This window comes from Acanthisitta chloris, unplaced genomic scaffold, assembly GCF_000695815.1.
Source record: "Acanthisitta chloris isolate BGI_N310 unplaced genomic scaffold, ASM69581v1 scaffold650, whole genome shotgun sequence".
Lineage (NCBI taxonomy): Eukaryota > Metazoa > Chordata > Aves > Passeriformes > Acanthisittidae > Acanthisitta > Acanthisitta chloris.
In genome coordinates, this window is record NW_008649756.1 from 198,482 (window position 1) to 213,262 (window position 14,781).

The 14,781-nt window shown below is 36.3% G+C and overlaps 1 protein-coding gene across 1 annotated transcript in view; it reads right to left on the reverse strand.

The window, feature by feature from the left end:
• The window catches only part of RYR2 (ryanodine receptor 2 (cardiac)), a gene marked incomplete at its 5' end in the record, with an annotated part of 271,378 nt that overhangs the window by 197,777 nt on the left and 58,820 nt on the right, over positions 1–14,781 (reverse strand). The window contains 2 exons of the mRNA XM_009069811.1: positions 2,526–2,622; positions 5,882–5,981. Coding sequence (XP_009068059.1) covers positions 2,526–2,622; positions 5,882–5,981 — 197 coding nt within the window. The remainder of the gene's footprint in view (positions 1–2,525; positions 2,623–5,881; positions 5,982–14,781) is intronic.

The following is a 14,781-nucleotide window of genomic DNA, read 5'->3' on the forward strand; positions in this document are numbered from 1 at the left end:
AATCACAGTATAAACTCTCATACAAGAGTATGACAGCTTGAGAATGTGTGTTTTATTTTGGACTTCTGGTACTCTAAAACACTTTTATACTCAAATTTATGTAACTGTATCAATGTTCTAAGAATAGAGTAAAACAGCACTTATTTTTGGAAACTGCCTAGGAGGATCCTCCACACCTAAACTATTTATTTATTCCCTGGAATAGATACCAGGTGACATTATAGAATAAAACTGTTATTTTAGGACTGCCTGATCTTTTATTTATTTGAGAAGGCATAAAGAGGAAGCCTCCGCAGAAAAACAAAAATGAGACAGAGGAGTTAGTGAGTCACAACAGGAATGGAATTTCACAGTGCTCCTTTATGCTGCCACTCTGCAGAGCAGAGCTGCTCTTCAGGCATATGCTGGAACAAAATAAACCAAGCACAATCACAATAGTCTATCATCAGACTATTGGAAAAGGCAGTGAAAGTATAATATGGAATTATTATACTCCAACTATATCATATTTTGCCATGTAAAAGTTACAGAAATTAAATTGAAATGACAGCCAAAATAATTTATCTTGCAATTTCCTACCTGCCAAAATTACCCATATTTTTTAATATAATTCTGCCAACTATTGAATCACACCCATCAAAATAAGGTATGCATACATACTGAAAATTGAAAGGAGCCACAAATTATTTTGAACAGGCAACAGTCCTAATTAGAGATAGAATAATAGAGGTTTTCAGCAAAAACTAAATTTACTAATAATTTAAGAGGAGAAAGTGTGGGGCACAGAGCTGATATACTCCATATAATTAAATGTAATCATAGATTATATTCTACATTTATTAGCAAAAAATAATATTTAAAAAAAGCAATAGAAGAACTTCAGGAAAGAAGAATATGAAAACACCCTCGTACTTATTTTTAATTTGCTTGTTTTGTAAAGAAAGCTCCTGAACAACAATTTCAGAAGACCAAATCTGCTTTTGTGAAGCACTGAGAGCAATGCTTTTCAGTACTGCTATCGGGGAAATACAAAGCTGAAGACATACATACTACTTGTTGCCTACTAGCTCCACTTCTTCTGGGGTTTTAAACAGATACAAGGAAGGGTAGACACTGCAGAAAGAAATACAATGATCCAACTTGCTTACAGTACTGGTCTGCAGTTTCAGAAATAAACCATATTCTTCCCATGTTGCAGGACAGAGAGATACATCATGTGAATGCACAAGCAAATCAAATCAATTTTTTCTTAATTTGCTCTCCATTTTTGTGGTCTTGTTGAAAAGAGATAGATTTATAGTGTTGAAGTTCATTACTGAAGTGCTTGATCACCTTATGAATCTGCAGTTACACTGCAATTGCCATTTTTATAAAACATTTTGCAGGATTTTGAGTGAAGTAACAGCAAACACTATAGGGTCCTATTTATTTATCACCTTAACCTTTTACCACTTTCAGGTCAAGGATAATAATAGCAGTGATAAACTTCAAGCTGTAATCAATCTCACATGGTAACTAAAATTAAAACATGAACTGATAATATCTTAAGTATCAGATTTTTGAACTATCTTCTGCATTCAAAAACTATTCTCTTGTCTAAAAATGAGACATAGCAAGGGTTGGTCAGCAGCTGGATAAGAAAACTGAAGTTTTTCTCATTGATAGAGAAATTCATAGAAGACTTTTTCTCTATTTTATGAGAGCTTCCAGAGTCTTGTCCTTATCTTTACAAATAAGAATAAAATTGAATTAAAAAAACATTTCTATTTGCAAACCAAGAAAACTCATTTTGAAATGAATGATTAGCACTTTCTTTGTCATGGGAAGGAAGCTATTCAATATGCTGCATTAAACAAACTATTCTGAAATAACATTTAGCAATTCTTAGGCTGAATGTAGGAATAAATCACATGACACTGCCCTACTGAAAAGAAGCTTAGGGCATGTTTTTTAGAGCAAATAAGGAGGACCGATTCATCCATGCAATCCCTCCATTGAGACATGCCAGTTTCAATGTCACTTCTCCCTGTTTGGATTTTTTAGATAATAGACAGAGACATATACTGAGCTGTTATTACTTCTCAACTTCCATTCTAAAATTCCTTGAGTCAAGAAAATAACCATATATCAAGTTCTAGACTGCCATGACAGGTAGACCTGAGATCAATACCCAGATTAGTAGCCTTGAAGGACTGGGAAATAATCTTGCATACCCTGTCCTAAGGATGTTTTTGTGATTACAACAAGAAAACAACAGTAAAAAACCCATTCACAGTGTTTATAAATCAGTAAAGATAGCAAAAAAAATTATCAAAAATCACTATTGCTTTTACACCCGGTAAACAAAATCAGACTTGAACAATACTGCAAAGAAAAAAAAAAGCTCATGTACAACATTTGTCTCAACAATGCTCATTTTTAGAAGTAATACATCTCATCAAAATATCCTTCAAATATCTGTACTATCAGTGACACAGACTCTGCAACATTCGTTATTACCATTGTGTTATAGGCTGGAAACCTACCTTCTTTGCTCTTCTCCATGTTCACCCGAAGGGACCGTCAAACATTCATCCATGTGACCATGCAATAACCTCAGAACATCCCCTCCTATCAGATAACCTTGAATGAAGGGAGAAAATCAAGTGCAATTGTCTGAAGGCAGCAATGTGCAAAACTATAGTTCAAACTATAATAAATATTATCAGCTTTATTTCATTCTTTTTTGTTGGCATTTTATCTTACTTTTACAAAGAGAGTCAGAAGAAGGGGAAGATATCTCATACCCTGGGGAGCCAGCTGAACATTGAAAAGCGAGGAAAGCTCCAAGTCAGCAAGTAGGAAAGGGTGGATTAGGATAAAGAGGAGCTACAGACAGGGAATCCTACAGAGTTACCACAACTCAGAAAAAGACTGAGCCAATGGAAACAAGCAAGCAAGTACTCCACTCCCAGATTACAAAAGAAAAAGTGGGTAACTTCCAACTTACCTACTCACTTTTCATTTGATTTAAATTAAGGATGCCAGTTTATGTAGTAACAAAACTAAGACCGGTTTAGTTAGGTCATTACTTTTAAAACCCTTTTTGGTGTATTTGGAAGTTTTCTGTGAGAAAAGCTACTGGGAAAATCCACTCCAAATAAGATTCACAACCAACAACCATGGTTTATTGAGACTCCAAAGGGAAACTCCTATCCTGCCAATACCTCCACTGCACATGCAGGTTCAAAGCCAGACACTTTGCTTTACAGTATACAGGTACAGATATATGTGTTCACAAACTAAGGCATAGAGCATACATGTAGGATCAGAATATTTGAAGTGCCAGGACACTGCAGCCAGAAGCTGAAAGTAAGGCCATAATTCTAATCAATAAAGATACTAAGAGAAGAGATGCTTTATATGCATTAGAGATGTCACATTAAAAAGAAATGTAATTTTATGTTATCCTACAAATATTGCATTATAATTGACTAACTGAAGAATACTAAGACTGAATAGATTTTAAACACAATTCAGTGGTATATTTTTCAGCTTGACAAGCTAAACATGAAAAATTGTTTGCTTTCTAAACTCACCTTTCCTTCTTGCTAAAACTGGTTAATATCAAATTCTGCTCTTGAGTGAGATGAAGTAACATAATTCCTTGGGTTTAGTGTTACAGCAAAATTGTTTTAAAAAATTGTTATTGGGACAATATTCTGAAGCGATACCTTTATTAACAAGTGCTACTGTGCAGTAAGAGATCTGTAAAGGGAAATGGTTTTGAAGCCCCTACAGTCACACAGTACACATTTCACAGGTTTATTCTGAAGCTACATGAAATCTTTTCCCTGAATATACATCAGGGAATATTTTAGGACCCTAGTACATGGACCTGTGTCAATATAATCCTGGATATGTTCTACCTCAAGTAGTCATCCAGGTTTGGTCTTATTTTAAAGTGACTCCCATCCACTTGACAGTATTAGCAGAATTAGTCTGACTCTAAAGTTCTGCTTTGACTCAGACAATAAATTGACTTCTCCATAAACCAGTTTTACATAAACTCATGTAAAAACGAAATTATTTTCTTTTAACTACCTCAAATATCCTAGTTCATTTTACAGACTAATTATTCATTATTTTCACTTCAAAGTAATTTCATTTAACTGAAGAGTTTAACTTATTAATCTGTTTTTAATGGGAAGTTTTTGATTAAGAGAGAGCATTGTAGTGCAGTTATTCCTATATATTAACATTTTACTTATGAATATGAAAAATCATTTTACAGATACTAACAAAAATAGGTTTCTTTCCTTCTGCATCCTTTTTGATGTAACTTTCTGCAGTTTCACTATCAATTTTACTGAGGCATATAGAGTAAGGCCTTACACACTAAGTGTCGGATTCACTCTCCCTTCACAACAAGACTCCTTTGATTACAGGAACATTTGCTGGGTTTGCCTGAAAAAGGCCTTTGCCCTAATCCTTTCTGACATTAGCCAGCTGATCTACTCTAGAAAACATACTGCTTAATAAAGACAGTGTCTGTACCTGACGAAAGTGAAAATGGGAAGTCATAGCAACAAAGAAAAGTAAATCCACAGAGATATGCAGAGCCATGAAAATCACACTACATTATTTTCACATTATTTCCTGGGGGTATGAGTACACAACATGACACTATCATCATGGACTTCTGCTTCTCAAAGAGACAGGCAGGTCTTACTAGTGAAGTTCACCAGGCAGAGATGTGGCACAGCACAATCTGGGCCTCAGCTCATAAACCATACCAGGATTATTAACAAGAATGACACAGAAGTGCTACCAGTACTGAGAGGACAAGGAAAATGGAATTTATAGAAAAGAGCAACAGGTTAGAGAGGAAAAGGTTTTCTCCATAAAGTTCAGGACACTATAAAGCAATGCACTAGCATTTTTTAGTAATGGTTTGGAATAGAAACCATGTCAGAGAATCTGAATGTGCAGAACGATTCTTACACGTACCACACGAGTATATAGAAAGGAGATGTTGGCAATGCTGTCCTAAAAATCTGAATGAGCAAAATTGGACGAAGACTCCACAAATTAGTTTTAAAATATACCAGATAAAAAGACCTGATGTGAAATTTCAATGTATTGCTTTCTTAAAGAATAGTATCCAAAAATCCCAAGAAATAAGAAACAAAAGGACCTGCAGCTTTAACCTTCTTAGGGTTCTATTACAACACTCACTCAAAACAATCAGTCTGTAGGAAACTAGAAATCATTAGGCTTTACACTGTGACAAACTTTTCAGAGAAATATGACTGTTTTTTCCTTCTCTGTGGAACCAGTGTGGCATAAATTCAGGTATCCTTGTTGTTTCAATGTCAGAAATTTCATTTTAAAAAACCCTCCTTCCTAATTCCCAAATAAAATAAATAATTCTTTAAAGCTGTTTTCATTCTGTCTTTCCCCCCCTCTTGTTCTTGTTCCCAACCATATGCTCCCCATATAACCATTCCCAGTCTTCACTCTTAGGATTTCACATCCTGCTTCCAAGCTTCTTGCCCATTCTATGCTCAGTCTCAGAAACATGTAACCATGACTGCATACATCAGAATAATTTGAGATAATATTTTAAACCAGGCCTTTAAAGAAAAATGTTATGAATATTATCATACCTTTCACAAAAATAAGGTTTGAATGAGCTGTAGGGTATTCAGTAAAATATATAGAAAACCATTAGTGTAACTTTCAGTATACCCTTCCCTCTGTTTCCAGAACATGTGTACATTTATTTATTGTATTGAATGTTTACATAAGAGAAACCCACTCCCACATTTGACACAACAATTTGATTTTTAAAATATTTCATCTACTTTCAATAACTAAAGTTGAGTCGAGTCAATCTTACCTTGGGCAACTTCGCTTCCTGAACTGATTGGTGCTACACTCCAGAGTGTCTGCTGGAAGGCTGCATCAACATGTAAGCTACCATTGCCATAGGAGAGATGCTAAAACCAGAAGAGAGGCTTTTATTCGGTGTTAATTAAAAATCTCATTGCAGTATACAATAATAGTATCAAGCTCGTGTTTCTTTCATACATAAATTGTTCCTATTGACTGAATAAGTAAACACGAAGTTACACCTGGGTGCCCTTCGCAGACATTAGAATAAATTTTGAAGAACTGATTGTTAAATGCCATGAAGTTCCTACACTTGAATTCTTCCTTCTATGCTAAAAGGGATTTTCCATAAAGTTTGTATACTGGGATAGGACGTTAATCTGTATTTCATGTGTAACTCACTGGCTTCCAGAAACTGCCATCAAATCAAAGAAATTAAGTAAGCACACTATTGACTTTTTAAGGCACTCAGGAGAGTTCACAAAATATATTCCTGCAGAAATTTTTCATGATCCAGGCAAATCTGAAACAATCTTTCTGTGAAAGTCTCACTTACTACCTAAGTATTCAACAGATGCTCTTCTTTTGCTGTGTTACTCCATATCTTCTGCCAGTGTTGCAGGTCTTTACAGTAAGTGCCACAGGTGCTTTCTCATCTCAGAATTCCTCGTGTGTGTGTGTGCATGTGTTTGTTCCATCTAGTTCAGCAACAATACTGTCTCAGAAATTCTTATCTTGATGCATATTATATCACATCCCTGCAAAATCCTTTGTCCCACACCATCAATCACTTACACTGACACATGGTCAGTGCCAAACAACATAACTTTATATAAAATTATGGAACCAAGCATTCTGTAAATAAGCAGCTGTTTCAAAGTTTGTCTTATGAGGTAATAATTTCTCAAATGCAGTAACATTTAGGCACTTTTATCAGAACTTAATTTTAAACTACCGGATAGTAACTGTCTTTATAGAGTAGTACTGGCCTCTCTTTCCACAGGTTGTGAACAACATTAACAACTTCTAGGTAGTGAAAGACAAGAATGTCAGTGGAGGTCAGAAGGGTGTAGAATCGCAACAATTCACGTAGAGTTCTTTTGTCTTCCTGCCTGCACATCTTCTAGCTGTACAGCAGTACAAGAAACAGCACATGGGCTCATTTAGAAGGCTCCCATAACAGCTAATGTAGGAAGAGATTTCACAAGAGCTGTGTTTATGCTGCACCAGTGTCACTCAGCACATGAAATGGAGAACGTTCAATGAATAAACTTTTTAATTTTCACCTTACTGCGGTTACATAACTTAGTCAATGGCAGACAAGGGTGGGAGATTAGAATCTGCAGCACAGCTCCAGCCCAATTTTTGCCCTGTAGGCCTTAATTTAGTTAGTTTTCCTCTGAGATCACTACACAGATCCAGTTAGTGACAATGAGCAATTCAACCAGTACAGCAAAGCAGGAATATTACTCTTTGAGGAAAAGGGTAGGCAAAAGAGCAAGAGGTGAACTCCACTGGCATTTGGACCTGTCACCAATAGAGCACTTCTTGTACTTATGTGCTTTGTACATGTTAATTAACTTATTTAGACACATAATGGTATCAATTGAATTTGTGTGCCATTTTATAGACAGGACATTGAACAAAAATACATTGCTGACATCTCTCTTCAGAGCCCCTGTTATTTTTATCCATTCATTTGACTCCAGTTGCAGCTCTGATTATAACCTAGATGTCTCAGCTGAGTCACTAGAGAATTATGCCTTCTAAAAGTATGGTTCAAATGATCTAATACAACACATCACCACCACAGCAGAGACAGATCTCTGCAAGTCCCTCCTCCTTCACTTCCCTAGATTGCCTGCAATATCCTTAAATTTACAATGGAGGGCAGAGGTCCTACCATTTACAATTCCATAAGCTATGGTGTTCAGCCCCTGGAACACTCAGAGCAAACAGTAAAACGAAGTTTTGACCATGTAGAGAAAATACCCTGTCAATCGATATCCAAAGATTTAATCATGTCAAACACATTGAAAAAGTCCCAAAAGATTAAGAAATGCCAGTATATATCCTGCCACTGCCTGACTTTTCAGTGCTATACTTTAACAATCTCAACATTGTTTAAAAGTAATCTGCTGTCTGTCTATAACTTACGTGGAGTTTATCTGCTTGGTTTTGTACCTTCAGCACAACAGAACTACCAAAATGAAACAAATTCCATAACACGAGGTCCAGGATTTAGACAGTCTCCATACCTACTATACAGATCTGGCATATCAGAGTATCTGGCAGAAGTAGCAGATTGCCATCATCGAAGAGGACCACATGTGCAGTACGTCTTTGGGGTATGCAGTAACAACGTTTGCAAAGCAGAAATATGTTGGGTTCAGGAGTCCTGCTGTCTATTCTAATCTTGATATGGGTCTTCTCCACTACAGGCAGGTTGCCTCACCCAAATAATATTTTTTCTGCACTGACTGCTCAAACAAAAAGCAAGATTTGTCTTCTCTATTAATAGACTGATAACCTCCTAACCCAGCATTTAACCTGACATAGGTTTTTCATCTCTTTTCAGAATTAAATTATGCTATTTTATGAATACAGTATATATATGTATTCATATATATTATGAACATAGTATATAATACTACAGGCTGCAGGCAGCTTCTCAGGAAAAACTCCAAGACGCAAATCTCTGAGAATACTACAGGTTTGCCAACTGAACTTAATGTTATATTGTAAAGTCCATACTGCTCTGCAGAAAAGTAACATAATAACAGCTCTGTCTCTAGGTTTTTGTGCTAGTTTGGGCTGGGATCGAGTTAACTTTCTTCACAATGGCTAGTGTGGAACTATGTTTTGGATTTGTGCTGAAAATAGAGTTAATAATACAGTGATGGTTTTGTTATTGCTGAGCAGAGCTTACACAGAGCCAAGGCCTTTTCTGCTTCCCATACTGCCATGCTGGCAAGGAAGTTGGTGCATGAGAGCTTCAAAGGAGACACCGTTGGGGCAAGTGACCCAAACTGACCAAAGGGATATTCTATACCACATGACATCATGGTCAGTACATAAAGTGTGAGGAAGAAAGAGGAAGAGAGGACGTTTGGACTGATGGTTTTTGCCTTCTCAAGTAACCATTGCATGTGATGGGGCCCTGTTCTCCTGGACATGGCTGAACACCTGCCCGTGGGAAGCAGTGAATTAATTTTCTTGCTTTGCTTGTGTATGTGGCTTTTCCTTTCCCTATTAAACTGTCTTCACTTCAACCCACAAGCTTTCTAGCTTTTACCCTTCTGATTCTCTCCCCCATTCCACTGGTGGGGGAGTGAGTGTGCAGATGTGTGGGGTTTGGTGGCTGGCTGAGGTTAAACCACGACAGTCTTCAAGAAAAACACAGTGCATTTAAGGTCACTGAAGAGCTTAGGAATCTGATGGTAATCTCCACAAGAACTCTTCAGCAGTGATTGCAGCAGCATAGCTGCATTTACAGTAGCTCTGAATAACTAGATGATATATTTTAAATTTCAGTCAGTCTGCACGAAAGTTTCTGTTCTCCAAAATGTGATGTGCACAAAGGGAAACATGTAAAGAAAGGAAAACGTTTGCTTTGGGTTTCTTCTTGGCTAAGGTGTGCCCATACTGACAGCTTATCTAGCAATATCTACTTCTATCTGCAGTTTACATTATGATGACTATGTCTTCAACCTCAGCTATTCCAAATAGCAAAAATAACAAAAGAAAAATAATAAAGATTTTCTTGTAGATTTTGAGAACCATGTACAAAGAACACTTCCCAGAATGCTTAAGTACTGCACATAACAGCAGCATCAACCACACTCCTTCTGATTTTTTAATTCTAGCTGCCACGGAGATAGATGGAGGCTATTTTCTTTTCTGTACACGGACACTCTGACAGCCCTTGCTATTTCCCCTTTCTCTCCAACTGACTTAAAATTACTACAATAATCAGGACAGAAGAGCAGTTTCAAACCATTCGGGCACCTAACCTCATTGCCCCATCAACCTCTGAGATGTTCCAAGTCTTGAACAGACACATGTATCAGAGTGGGGAGATGGAATTCATATGCTTCTCTACTTTTTCTTAGTCAGTCTGAGATCACGCAAAGCAAAACTAGATGTTCATACTGGAGATATTTCTATCTTTAAAAATAAATCAGAAAGAATGTATTTGCATCTGTAACTAGAGAAAAAAATATTTAAACTAAACAAAATAAATTATCCTCTTTTTGCTTTTTTTCTTTGTTTTGTTTGTTTTGGGGTTTTTTTATTAGGAAAACATTCTGCATAAAAAAAGGTGATGAATTAGCAAGAGTCAGCAAAAAATCCAAAGGTTAAACTAGATACACTGTCTCTAGAAACAAAAAAATAAACAACCACTTGTTAATTTCCTACTTATGAGATATCATTTCAATTAAAATGTATTACCTGAGTCATTAAAAAAGTATTCTGTAACACTGAGTATTATATTGAAACTGTCAAAAAAATTGAAAATATTTAGTCACAGGGAAGGGAAATATTAGAAAGAACTAACAATAATAACTGCATCTGTGTAAAGTTTTTATAACTTTAGGGTTTTGTGTTTATGTCCTGAAGTGGCAATATATTTATATTAATGGAAACACCTATGTATACTTTGAAAATATTTGAATAAGTATGGGTAAAATACACTGCAGAACAAAAAATCATTATCTAAGTGTTGACCCAAAGCAGGCAGAGCCCAGGAATTTCTGATGGGTTTAAAGTATTACAAAATCCTGGTTTCTTCGCATTTCTCTGAATTGATTTAAACAGTTGCCCAGCAAACTGACAAGCAAAGAGAAATTTTTCATTGATAGAGAATTGCCAGTAATATCCTAACCAATTCCAAGCCCTCCACTCAGTGTAAATGTACCATCAGCAAAGGGAGAGCAGAAGTTAAAACCCACAAGTACTCAGAAATTATCATTACAACTCAGCCATCAAAAAACATCTACTCCACTGAATAAGGGTAATTGTAGATGCATGGCAGGAAAACATAAGGAACCCACAAAGGGTACATGGGGTAGTTTACATTCCCTCTCTTTATGGTAGCTTTCCTTCTGCACTGTAGCCATGAAAAGCCTGAAGCACATCAGCTACTGTGTACGTCTGATTCCATTTTGTATCAGTCACAAGATCTTTCACTAACAAAATATTAATTTTACAGAAGCAAGCATCAAAAGTTAGGAAATGTCAAACAATGTACCCTATGGAAAAAGAATGGTAAACACATTGTATTACAGTCTTCAATGGCATGATCCTGTACGATTTTTTCCACATGTGCTGCCTTATTGTAGATGCAGGATAAAGGAGCTCACTTCATTAACAGCTGCTCAGTGCTTTGTTTTACCCTCCATCTTCAGTCTGTAGCCTCATGTTTTATTCAACATAGTCAATTCTTCAAAGCTTTGAAAAGAGAATTATTAATTTCCTCATAGGCCTTCTCTTGCTACCAAGTACAGCATTTCACAAAACACAACAAATATAAATGAATTAATTTTCTCAAAACCCCAAAGAAGTAGCATTATAGCTCATTTTATAATGGGGAGCAGAGGTACACAGATTACACTAAGAAATTTTCATTAATCTAGGATGCCTAAATTGAGGTGACAGGGACTTTTTTAATTCCCACTGTAGACAGCATTATATGTAGTTTAATGTTCAAGGCACATCTTACATTCACCTCAGTTGCAGGTATCAAGATTGAACAACTCTAGCAGAAGGAGACCTGAAAGCTACAACTCCAGCAAGGAATATTCCCAATAAGGGATGAGGAGTTAGTGACCCCTTGAAAGCAAGCCTAGTATACAAGATCTGCTCAGCAAATTACACAGTAGAGTCTGGTACAGAATCTAATTCTCCAGGAAAATAATGATCTAAGCATCATACCACCAATCCTACAAATGCAACTCCCAGTTTGAAATTTCTCCTTCAAAGTTGCTTCATTCCTCAGCTTCTCTGCTCCTCAGCCCTGATACATCCATCAAACTTTGATCAGCAGTGAAATAACATTCCATAAAAAGCCATTCTGACTGTATATTTAGGAGATTTCATAAAAATATACCAGTGCCACACTTATTGCATTTTCTACTGGCTGAGATTTTTCAAATTTAAGAAATATTTTTTGTGGTATCATTTATATGTAATTTTCCTATATTAAAAAAAGGTAAAAAGAAATCCCACAGTGACAGTTCTCAACATTTGGATCATGTGGGCAACTTGAAAACCATTTATTAGACATCTGCCACCTAAACTAACACAAAAGTCATGACAGGAATTAGCTGTCAGCATATCACATGTGACTAGTGTGCCTTAATACAGTGGGTTTCTGAGATAGCTGCTGATAGTAGTTATCTAGCCTAATTACTCAAGGCTTCTACCACTCTTTTCCTTTCCAAATCTTTACCCTAGTCTCACAAGAAATTTTTTACTGTGGGGCTAGTGAGGCACTGGAACAGGTTGCTCATAGAGACTGTGGATACTCCATCCCTGAAGTGCTCAAGGCCAGGATGGATGGGGCTCTGAGCAATCTTGATCCCAGACTTTCCTTTATCTGGATCTTTGTGCAGCATTTTGGTTGCCCCCAGCCAGTCCACCCTACAGATCTCTATTGCAATCCTTCATTTCCAGTCCCACTCCACTGGTTCATCTACCAATTCTCCCTGCCAAAACCATACAGATTTTCTGTCATAAATTTTGAACACAACTTTTAACCGGCAGATGCCCACTCCTTCCTTGGCACCAGCTTCTTGTCTCAGACAATTTGTTAGTCCCTTACTGTCTGCCTTCCTTCAGCTGACAATCTTTTCAGCCAGTCATCAAGTCCCACTCAGTTTCCCTCCTTCCCACCTCAGTCCCAGGCTCCTGTCGCTGATACATCACCTGCCTTTTGTTCCTTCAACTCTGTCATAGCTTCTTCCTCCACATATCTTAAATGACAGCAGATTACCAGCAGCACCTACAACACTGAGTTCTCAACTGTCAATACAGTGCCTGACTTCATCCCCACCTTGAGCAACTCATTTCAGGGGACATCTGCTCCCACTAGGTTTAGGGTGCATTTAATTACTCACTATAGATGGAGTTTAAACAGTTCATTAACACACAGGAGGTGCAAGATATCTAGCTTATGTAAAATAGACACTCATCAGACTTCCAGCTACTAAAAGAAAATTTAAACAGTGTTCCCTGGGCATCACCAAGGTACATTATTCTAGGAGAACATTTCTTTATTAAGCTTAAGCAGGTAGAAGCTTGTTGCCTTTTTATTCCTTCCTTGGTTTTTTTTTTAAACTACCAATGAAGTACACCTGTGATATCAAGAACACTCCTAATTTCCTGTGTTTGTTATAAGGCATGGAATGCTCAACATTTTCAAGAAAATGAGATCAATTTTCTCAACAACGTGATTTTTTTACTTCCCCATTTCTGAGCTCAGTGACATCTGACCTCTTCTGGATGAACTAAAAAAAATTTATCTCGGATTGATTAACAAAATGAACCAAACAAACAAATGCAAAAAAAAAGGCACAAAAAATAGATGCTACTATTTCTAGTAAGTAATTTTTTACACTACAAGCACTTGATTATAAGCACGTGGAAGCAGGGTTCTATAAGACAGAGCAGTTTGACAACCTTAACTATTAGGAAGTTCTACCAGCCTCCACAATAATATTCCAAATTGTATAAAGACTCTGTGGGAAGTGAATTATGATCAGTGTACCAGAGCAGCTCAACACTACCTTGGTTGAACTAATTTCAGGTTTGTTTATGCAGATTAAAATTAATTTTTACAAAAACCCATTTTTATCATTTTTCAACAAAAAATAAATGATGGACTTGTGAATTTACACAGAAGAAACAAAACTCCAATACTGAGTTTCATACTTTTAGGAAAAAATAAAAGGAAGAGTAAATTTTTTGAAAATTAAAAATATAAAGTTACACACTGCTTTATTCCCTGGCACTACTGCACCAACAAATGATACAGATATATAGAAGTTGTTCCAAGCATATGATAACTAATAAACTAAATAAAACTAAGAGCTGAAAATAAACAACATATTTGATGCAAGAGGATGCAGAGGCAATGTCTCTGCAGTACTAAGGAACCTGTCTTCCAGTCTAGGAGAAATGACAGGTATCAAGTATTTTTCATCTAATTTGAAGGACATTATTTTTGAAAGGGAACTCTATCATCAGTTAACCATGATAAAAATCTTCAAGGAAAAGCTTACACTTCAATTTCCAACTCCAATTAGTTTCTTGTACTTAAAAAAAATAAAATTACCAAATAAACATAATGATTTGTTCACAGATCTGCATTATGTAGCTGCCGGTCAGTATTGCAAACAGCAACTCAGTAAATACACATATACCACAGTGCAGAAACTGTTGCATTATACTGAAATCTGTGCACTGCAGATTCAAAGTTGGGGTTTTTTTCTCCTCTTTTCTGACTTCTTAGCCAGAATAACACTGACCTCATGGACACCAATTTTCAGTTTTATCTTCATCTATGCATTTTGTGTTTCAACTTCATGTGTAAGAATTTTTCTTGAATTATGTTTAAAAGCTAAGTTACTCAGAGAATTCATGAATTTGAAAGAAACGACAATTAATTGAAGTTCTAAATGATTGAAAACTGACAATATTGAAAGCAATCTTGGAATATAATTCATAATAGGCATAGGCAAACCTCAGATGCTATTATGTACACAATGGGCATACATGCTGGAAATATTACATCTGTTCTTTATCAGGCTGCACTGCCTCAAGAAAGGGAACATAGAAACTCTGGCTTGAACTTAAATGGTGGCAATATTTATAGCAGGGCATCTTTTCACTCTATGCAAACAGGGT